Source organism: Numida meleagris, chromosome Z (assembly GCF_002078875.1).
Source record: "Numida meleagris isolate 19003 breed g44 Domestic line chromosome Z, NumMel1.0, whole genome shotgun sequence".
NCBI lineage: Eukaryota > Metazoa > Chordata > Aves > Galliformes > Numididae > Numida > Numida meleagris.
In genome coordinates this window covers 34,016,790-34,027,273 of record NC_034438.1, presented here as the reverse complement: position 1 = coordinate 34,027,273, position 10,484 = coordinate 34,016,790, and the positions used below count along the sequence as shown (strand labels likewise).

Sequence of the window (10,484 nt, the reverse complement as noted above, 5' to 3'; positions counted from 1 at the left end):
TCTTTGCTCTCAGGGCCATCTCCTTACCCTTTTCCCCTTTCCCCTTTTCCCGGGACATGGGCCCGTGGGTCCCCCGTCCTCTTCGTCACGGAATCGGGCCTAGCGCCCGTAAGCCGTTGACACAGAGATAGAAAGCACATTGTCAGCATCTCAAATATTTCAGAACTCAGAAAACAGTGTTGAAAAATAGATAGAATTCTTCAGCAAGAGCTGAGGATGTTCATAGCCCAGACAGAACAAATACCAATACTGGCCATGGTACTCCAGAGACCATGGGCAATTGGACTTAATGTATGAAAAAGGAAACCCTTCCATTGTGAGAGGAAAAAAATAACTTTCCTGATGTGTGAAAAGGACCTCCCTGAGGGAGCCACATCATCTCAGCTGGTAAGAGCCATTTGGGCAGACAACTGCGGAGTGGGCTTGATGAAATGGAGATCTTTCACAAAGGATTTTCTGCAGTACCACCAGCAGAGTTTGCTTTTGGCTGATCCTGTTACAAATCCCACTTCCTCCCCATTCTTTGCCACTTTCCCACATTGGAAGTAGTAATTTGATGGCTTGTGCCTTTCTTGTTTTTGTGGGAAAATGCTGCTTTGGAACAACTTGATTTTCACTTCTCCATCTGGCTGGATATCTGTTGCACAGATGTTTTAGGATGCATTGGAGAGGGAAGGGAAAGGGTAATTCTTAAAGAGGTAACAGCATGCAGGACCTTTTATTTTTGGCTTCCTTCAGCTCACTGGGGCTGTGTTCAGTGGCAAAAGGACCTCCTATTCCCAGCTGGGCACCAGAGGAGGGCCTGGATGCACTGCCCAGTGCCACTGCATGTGCTCCAGGGGGCTGCTTTTCCCAACCAGCAGACCCATGCCATACTTTGCTTTCTGCTCAAGGAGAAACGCGCCCATGGGACCCTCCCAGCTGAATGTGATTTGAATGTAGTGGGCTAAAAGCGAGATTTTTCTTTTCTTTTTTTTTTTTTCCTAATAAAATCACTAGGTTGTATGCTATTAGTTGAAAACTGACTCCTTCAGTGTTTCACTAAGAGAGGTGTTTTAACAAGCATCTACCAACCTCATAGGCTATTTATTCAAACCAGTAATTTATGCTTAAAAAAACCCACAAAACCAGCAGCCTATTGAAAAATGTGGGGGGAACTCTCCATGCAGCCCAAACCAAATTACTCCTCAGCACAACAATTAACCCATAGGTGTCCAATCTTTTGGCTTGCCTGGGCTGCACTGAGTGAAGAGGAATTGTCTTGGACCTCATATATATATATACATATATATATATGTTGCTCCAAAAGTAATGCATCCTATTTATTTCCATGGAAACTACAATAGCTACAAGGAGAACAATAACAGTCTTTGATAGAGGAAACTCTCAGCTACAAAAAAACTATTTTTCAAAATAAGCACCTTCATTAGCTATGCATTTTTGCCAGCAGTGAACAAGAGCCTGCATGCTGTGCTGATAACAATGTGCACCAGTGGAGATGACCCCCTGTCATTGTCACCACTGCTGAAATGCACCACCCACTGCCTCACTGGGCTCACATCCACTGTTTGGCCTCCATAAATGTTCAGCAAATGTCAGTGAATGTCAGTGGGTGCAATTATTTCTGCATGGAGGAATGCAATGACACACTTTTGCTTCAGATGCACTTCCATGTCAGGTTCTATTTTGTCAGAGTGCCCCTCTGCTGCCATCTGTCACATGGCAACAAAATGTAACAGAATATTGATGGGAAGGTTCAGCCTCTACTGCCATACCACCAACATCTGTCTCTGACATTATGGGCCAACATAATAAATAGGAGGCATTACTTTTGGAGCAGCCCTCATAAAATATATACTATAGTTGATGTACATAAGCAACAAAACATATTTTAATTTTTAATGTTTTCTTTTAATTAAAACATAAAAAAAGAGAGCAACAAAAACTAGAGGGATATGCGGCCTTGTTTTTGTGGAACTAGTGTATCAGTCTGGTTCAGCGTCAGTGGCTGCAGTTCTCAGTGAGCTCCCAAGGAGTTTGTCAGAGACCTATGATGAAACACTACTCTTCCTGTACTTCATCCTTGAAAACAGTTGTTCACAAACGCACATGCTCCCAAACGTGATGATACGAATAAGGCGTGGTTGTGAAGCAAGGGATATTTCTCTCTGTTAAGAGAGAGCTTATAAAAATCTGGTAAAGAGACACAATCAGATTTTTGATTACAACTCTACACATTCCATCTGAAAATTCAGAAGTAATGTATTTATGTCTACTGAAAATGGAGCCACAAACAAACCAAAAAATTGATATTTTGGCAATCTTGAAACCTATTCTCAAATTCCTTTATCAAAATGGAAAACACGGCTGCATGTTTTTTGCTGTTCACAGGACCATGTTTAGCCGAGGTATCAAAATGCATAAACTTATTTGCTATCACTTGAGTTATCACTTCACCCTGTGCCCTGGTTTCAGCCCAGGTAGGGTTAATAGCGTACTAATGTTGGGTTTGTGCTGAGGGGCTGGGCCAGGCTGCTTGGTAGGAAGAGCTGCTGCCATGATGGGATGGGGTGGGGGTGGCCGCAGGGTGAGCTGGGCTGGGCTGCATGCGGCTGCAGGTTGGACGTGCCTGCATTGAGCATTTCCTTAAAAGAAAAGAAACCCAGCCCAACTCCTCACTTGGAGAGCTGGCTGTTGACAGCCTGTTTGGTTCAAGTTTTGTTTTTGTGCTTTGCCCTAGTGAATTTGTAGACAAAGTAGGCTCAGACCTCATGTGAGAACTAGAAACAGCAGACTGCTTTATAGCATCAAGGAGGGTAGGAGCAGGGAGTGGTTTCCCATGCCATGTCATCCCAATCATGTGTGCATAACTGTGCTTACTGTGCAGTCGCTCACATCCTGCTGCTACTTAACCAAACAGCATTTACGTGTAGCCAGAGCACAAGCCCTCTGGTTGATGCCCCTTTCCCTTTTAGCCACATGAAACTGCAAACTTTTATTCAAGTCTACACAAATCTAAAGCTTTTCTTTGCAAAGGGCTTAAAGGCTTAAGGAACACTCTCTTTAAATTTTTTGTTCTATCTTAAGAGGCAAGAGGAGTGTTAGCACGAAGGACAGGCAACTGCAGTGCGAACAAGTGGCACACAGCTTGTTGACTGCTGTGGCTTGTAAGCTCCATTTGTCAGTTTCACAGACCTTATCTCTGACCCGCAGAGCTCTTTGGAGCTGTGCAAGTAAGCGAGGGGGCAGTGGTTGCCCCAGGCTGTTGGCACTGGCAAAGTGAGGTGCCAAGGAGAAATGAGTGAGGGATGGGTTGCTCATTCCCATCTGCCACAGCTCATGGACTGATCAACAGTGTAATTAATAGCAGGCAGTAGGCAGAATGACTTGCATGTTGTACAGATTGATACAGGTTCGGAGTGGGGCATTAAAGACATTCCCATGCAATCTTATGTTTCTGTGTGAGAGTTGTGTGCGTAGGTCTGCCAGCATATGTTCATCAGTAACAGTGCTAAAGGCACTGGTGTAAAGCTGAAAGTGCAAAGGAAAAGCAGGTTCTACAATCATAGAATCATATAATCTTTTGAGTTGGAAGGGATCTTGAAAGGTCTTCTAGTCCAACTCCCCTGCAGTGAGCAGGGACACCTACAGCTTGATCAGGTGCTCAGAGCCTGCTCCAGCCTAACCCTCAGTGTCTCCAAGGATGAGGATTCTACCACCTCTCTGGGCAGCCTGTGGTTTTCCTGCATTAAAAACAAAATGAAGTGCCCCATCAAAGCTCTCATGAGGGTGAATAACATCTGATTGTTTTGTGGTTATATTTGGTGGTATTGGAAGCAGATATTTCAACTTTCAATATTTTATGTTAGATACTTTCACTTCAGGGAGTGAACTCACGCTTTGCCATCATTATCTGTAGCAGTAGTACTTACAAGCTGATATTTTGGATTTTTTTTTAACTGGTGAGAACCATTTTATGCTGTGTTAGTCTTTTTCTCGTAGCATAGAACCCTCTTATAGGAGCATAGAAGGACCAGTGAGAAGCAACTGCTGGTGATGGGCTTTAAGTACATTTCATGAGTTTCTTTGTACTTGATTTTGTCAGTTTTTTTTTTTCATTTGAAAAAATCTCTCTGGATGGGCCTCACTATGATACTTCTCTAAAGCTAAAGCACTTACAAAATCTCAGCCTTGTTGCATCTGGCACCCAAAATGCATCTGATAGCTCAGTACTGGCTGTTCCAGAGTTCATAGCCATAGTGGCCAAAGAGAAGGCCTGGAGTCTGTGGTTTCGTGGACTTTCTAGTTTCAGTCTTCAGCAGTGATTAATGAGGAAAAGATGAGACTTTACACTGTGTTTTCTTCTCAGAGGGATAAAGGCAAAATAAAATGTATTGTTGTGTCGATGTCTCAATATGTGAAGTTGAGAATGAGAGTAAGTAAATTGTATCTCAGTGAACAGGTAGGGGAGGACAGAAACACTTAATTGAAAGAGGAAATGCTGTGCCTTTGCTTTTCCCCATATAAATCTAGAAAAAAAACATTTTAGGTTACAAATTATTGAACATAATATCTATCTACCTATAGAAGTATAAACATATATATAAAAGTAAGTGTCCTATAGCAAAATGTGGTGAAAATGACTAGGCATATGACTAGGTTTTAGGTTTTTCCAACCTAACTAATTCTATGATTCTATGTGGGGTTATTCGTGGTAGGTGGATGGTTGGACTGGATAATCTTGTAGGTCTTTTCCAACCTAGCTAATTCTATGATTCTATGATTCTATGATTTGATTTTGATCAAATGGAAAAAGTTGGGTGGAAGTGAAAAACAATGTGAGTAAAAATGATGATAAACCAAAATACTTTTAGTCTGATAAATACATAAGATGAGAAGAAAAAGGATGTCTGATTGTTTCATTCCCTAATCTTTTGCAAATAAAAGTATTTGACATTGTCTTTGTTTTAGCATCCACAAATAAATACTGAGTGTGACAGTCAATACACAAGATCATTGATAAATTTACATATACTTTTAAATAAGAGGATGAAGGAAAAGGTTGAGGATTCCTGTACTGTGTTCTGCAGCTGATATGCAGGGCCATAGTAAGCATTTGCAATTCTGAGCTTCCTATCTGTTTACACTGGTAGTCTGTGTGAAAATCTGGCATTCAAACAGTTTGAAAGCTTCCAAGTTAAAAATCAGATAACTGAATGAATAAAATTAATTTTGTATGAACTAGCTGAAATGATTAGTGACTCACTGACAGTTCTTGTTAAGAACTTAGGAGGACTTTGATGGTCCTGAAAATCTGGAAAAGAGTTAGAGCTTGGCTTACCTGTTTATTCAAATTTAGGTTTCAGATTACACTGATACAGAATAAAATTTATGAATCAGTGTTTGGGTACAAAACAGATAGTATGGTGATCATTACCTTTTTGTTTAATAGGATAACTTGCAAAGAGGATGAGACAAAAGCAGTAGATAGAAATCAGTAATAATGTTGACATATGTCAGTCTCAGGGCACATCATGATTCAGTAGACCTTATTTCACCAACCAAGTTGGTGTCTCTAAAAAGAAACTGACAAGTTGTAGTAGCTATTAAAGATGTTAATGTCACAGAAACTTCCATACTTCCTCTCCTACTTCTAATACTTAAAAACTGAAATAAAGAATGCACTGAAGAGCTGTGTGATTTATGCCACACTGGCGATATAATAGTATTTCCAATGGCAAAAATCAGGGTTCAAATCTTGCTAATGTTAATAGATGAGGTATGTCAGTGGCAGTATGGGGCTATGAAGTGGACAAGCTGAAGTGTGAAGCCATTGCAAGCAGAAGTCTTGATGTGAAGTGTAGATGAAAATCAGTCAAGACTTTTCCAGTTACTGGTGCTACTTACTTACGCACTGGAGTGTGTGCCCGACTGCAAGAACCAAAAATGAGAGAGGGTGCAGATAAACTAGCTGAAGCAATGGAAGAGGAAGACTAGAGAGTCAGAACTCTGAAAGAAGCTGAAGAAATGAGCTCCATCCTACAAGATGGAAGAGGAAAGATTCGCCAGGTGTGGAAGAAGGGATCTTCTACTAAGGAGAAGTCAGCTAAAAAGAGCAGTGAGCAAGTGTTAGCTTTATACCTGCGGAGAAGAAATTAGCTTTTTCTTTAAAAAAAAAGCTTAGATTGCAGTTCATATGATTACAGTCAGATAGTAGGAAAAAACATTCCAGCTAATGATTACTTCAGAAAGCTCTCCCCATGGCTTCTGTGGCTTTAAAGGCATGTACCTAGACATATAAGTCTGGAGTAGCTTAGATGTGCTTACTTTTCCACAGAACAGGAGGCTGGAGGAGGTCTCCTGTTGGGAACCTTTCAGCGCTGCATTTCTCTGCTTGCTGCACAACTGTTTTTCTTTCTCAGTGAAAATTAGTGGGGAGAACAAAACTGGAAGCTTGCTTTGAAGGTTCTGAAAGCATTCTGACTTGACTGGTAACTAGAGCCATATGTATAAAGAGGGAATAATTGTTCTCTGGAGAATCTCAGCTGGTCTGCTTTTCATTTTACATCAACACCAGCTTTTCTACTCGCTTTACTCAAAATGAATGACCAATTACCATTACAAATTCCCATTACGTTCAGTGCTATCACTTAGTCTCAGCCTTAGGGCTGATCTTCGGCCTGGAACTCTGTGTATGCGTGCTTGTGTGAGGTATTATTTACTTGCATTGCAGGTGTCTCAAAAGTATAGCTAGGAACATCATACTGTGTAAATTCTCAGTAATTCAAAGCAAAATCACCGTTCCTTTTTAGAAGATACATTACAAAGTTTGTTTGAAAAGGGAGACAGAAGAATCAACTTAGTTTTCAAAACTTCTGTTTGTCTTTTTTAAGAGAAAATATCTTTGCCTTATTCCTGTTCCCCTCAACCTCCCTTTATCTTTGATCACGATTAGGATTTCTTCTAAGTATACTCTTGATGCTTCAAGGAGTTGCAAGCTCTGTTACTGAAAGCAGCAAGGACCTATAAGAAAAGAATGAATATTAGAGGTAGTGGGTGTTGCTTCCCTCCAGTGATTACTGAGGAGAGCTACAAGATGTCTTTGAGAGTTTCTGTGTGTGAAAAAGGAATACACTTCTATTAAGTGTAAGATAGTGACCAGTGATGCCCATCTACTTCTAGAAGAGCTGTAGAGGCAGAAAAGAGTAAAGCAAGGGTGATGAAGAATTCAGAAAGTTCTCCCAAGTTTGAGTGCAGAATGTTAATGACTGCAGACTTTTAAAAAAAATGAAGACAGGGTAGATCCTGCCATGGGGAAAGAGAGTGATGGTGGATCATGTGTGTTTAATGTAGTAGCTGTTTGCTACTAGTGTGATACAGAATAAGGACAGCATGCTCCTTGTTTGGCTTTTGTTTTTAAACTCAATATTAACAACACATCAAACAGCAGTAGTTAAGTAAGTAACCTGCATTACCTATACAAAAATTATATAAATACAAGTTTGCTGGTTTGTTTTCTTGTTAGAGAAGGAAAGTGTCCTTTTATAAAACATCCAGGAATCTTGCATTACTGAGATGCTGCCAAGTCACAATTCACAGAACAAATATGTGAAATTAAATTCACACTGTGCAGAGATGACACAATGGCTCCTCCGGATCTAATCACCTTGTTTATCCTGGGCACAGTTACACAGCTGCTATTCAACATGAATATAAATATGCTTTGCAATCAAACAAATGTCAGTACTTCCCCGTGCTGCTTTTTGTTAACTACTGTATTAGAAATATCCACCACATTCTTATTGTTATTATTGTTATTATTATTAAGGAATTGTCCTTAATTCCATGCATAACTATCAAGTCACAAGTTAAAATATCATCCTTCCCTCATGTCATATTTTAGAAAGCACTCTGTGCACAGTCAAGCAGATCCTCAATTAAAAGCAAGTGAGAATTACTCTATTACCATTGATTTTAGAGGAACAAAATTCTGGGGAGATTGAAAAAAACCCAAATAGTTTTATCTGAACAAAATAATGTACAATTATTAATATTGCACTTTTTATACAAGAAATCCTAATAAATATACAGAAAAGATATACATTTACATACATAGAAAGACATTCTTCTTTTTTTTTTTAAATAAAAAGTTACATTGAAGCTTAGCAACACTATTTCTTGAAGACCCATTTGAAGTGAGAGCATCCACTGACATACGTGTTCCGAAGCAACCAAACTAGAAACAAGTCAATGTCTTGAACCTGACACTGACCTCAGAAGTGGACTCCCAGTTTTGCTGAAAAAGCCACATCGTGGAAGCTGTAACACAGCAGAACTCGAACAGCATTTCATTAATGCACCACAAGGCCTGAGCCCCATAGGGAATGAGGCACAATCAAGCCTTTGATTTAGAGATGGCCTTGAACCAAGACCTCAGATCCAGACAGATTGCCTTTAATTTCTTATGATGCTCAAACTCCCTCCTTTGCAAAACTCTTCTTATGTTAAGGCTCTACAGACAGCATGCAATATGAGATACTTGAGGCCCACTTTTTAGAAAATATCTTTAGCGTGTAGTACCTGGGTATAAAAATGTGCAGCTTTACAGCACCCATTTTGTTGCATAATGCAGCCAGAGAGGAGCAAATTTTTTAAATTTTCTTAGTGCTAGTCCTCTGGGACTGATACTGAATCTATTCTGCTCCTACTGAGTAGGAACAGCCAGAAATATCAGAAAATAGATTATTTTCTACTACTTTACTGAAAGGGTTGGCTGTCAGGACAGAAAATATTCATGTTAGCAGAAAAGGAAAACCCAGTTCCTCAAACTTCTTACCAAAATGCCAGCTCTGAAAGCACCTTAACTCTGGGTACTGGTTCTCCTACCTATTCCAAGTAAGCATTAGTAGGAAGTAGGATGCGAAGCAGCTCTCATTTCCACAATTGCCATCTTTCCTGTCTGTGTTCTGTACAGGACAGCATTTCCAGGTTTGTATCACAGCCTGCCTGTAGCAGATCACACTTTCCTTCCTTCTCCTAGATATAAACGGTGACATCACCACCTCACCTTTATGCTGAAGGCAACACTCTTAGCTCCAACCCTCCCGCACAAATGCAACTTGAGAACATTTTCAGATGTCTTCTAGACTCACTCATGTTATACAACATTGCTCAACTTTCTCAGACACCAGACTCGATTCTCAAAGGTTAACAAGATCTCCCACTGAGATCATTTGAGGGCCTCTGATGAGAAGGAGAGAAGGACATAGAAAGGAAAGAAGGAATCCAATCTTGGAAGTAACTAATAGGATTATAAAGCAATATCATATGCTTATAATACCCAAATTAGCCTAAGACAAATGTAGGGTCTGTATACTGCACTGATGAATGTCTCGGCTTTTTGTTTGCTTGTTTTGTTTGCAGTACCCCACTATGTGTCAAAATGATTATTTGATTCATGTTTTGGTGGTTGAATGTGATGCTACATTTTGATTTTGATCCACTTCTCCATCTGTCTAATGGTGTATTCCCAGGTGTGTACATGGATTATGAGGCAGCCCCTCTCCTCTCAGACCCGGTGGCAAGGGAATCATTGAATCTTTATGATTCAATGTTTGTGATTCGACCATGTTTTGCCGCATTCTGTCTCCCAGATTTATAGAAGGGAAAACTTGTCAAGTCCCTTTACAACAATGATTTGGTAAAGGGTTTTCTTTTTCCTTTTTTTTCTTCTCTTTTTCCTTTTTTTTTAAAGGGAAATAAATAAATAAAATGAAAAAAAAAAAGAATTCCATTTCCTTTATATTTTCTGTAGAAGTCTTTGCCTCAGTGAAGCAAAAGCTGAGATCCCCTTGTTCCTCCATTTTCATCGCATTTGCCTTCAAGCTTTTCCGCAAGTCCCACAGCAGCGTGATTTGAACTGGGTGAGCTGGCAGAGTTTGAGCTGCTTCACTTTCTCACAGTACCTTGTGGTGTCTCTGCACTCCACTGCCAAAGGGGAAACAAAAAGGAGAGATGATGATGAAGCAATAAAAGAAAGATTTTTTCACTTGACAACAATTCAAAACAGTTTTATGTTGGTAGGTCTCACTGTGAGCATGACCTTGACTTGCTGCAGACACTTAGTGGGGACTATAAGCCGTCAAAGGCTCAAAGGTGAATGGGGTGGGCAGCTTTGGCTTTCCGAGTGTGAGGATGGCTTTTGAAGCTGCTCCAGCACTTAGCACAATTTGTGCACTCCAGCACAGTATGCCATCTGATGCTCTAGAAAGAGTTTTTTAACAGTTGTTAAACAGAATGTGAAGTAGTAAATGAAACTGGAGACTCATTTTAGGAGAGCAGATCAAAAAACTTCAAGCCAGGCAGCTGGATTAGATGATCACTGAAGCTCTCTTCTATATTTCTGTGTTTAGTGGTGCTTAGCACCACACAGCACCACTCCTCCCATTCCCAGTGAGATCGGGGAGAGAACTAGGAAAAAACAA

General features: G+C 40.3%; 1 protein-coding gene across 10 annotated transcripts in view; it reads right to left on the bottom strand.

Annotated features, from left to right (window-relative positions):
• The window catches only part of ADAMTSL1 (ADAMTS like 1), a 442,268-nt gene continuing 435,846 nt past the window's right edge, over positions 4,063 to 10,484 (bottom strand). For 8 of the 10 annotated variants that reach the window (XM_021381315.1, XM_021381310.1, XM_021381316.1 and 5 more), the window contains one exon: positions 4,093 to 9,987. In XM_021381315.1, coding sequence (XP_021236990.1) covers positions 9,881 to 9,987 — 107 coding nt within the window. In that variant the 3' untranslated portion in view covers positions 4,093 to 9,880. Of the gene's footprint in view, positions 10,471 to 10,484 lie in introns of all 10 variants that reach the window. The other 2 variants (XR_002433573.1, XM_021381313.1) reach the window with 2 other exon arrangements.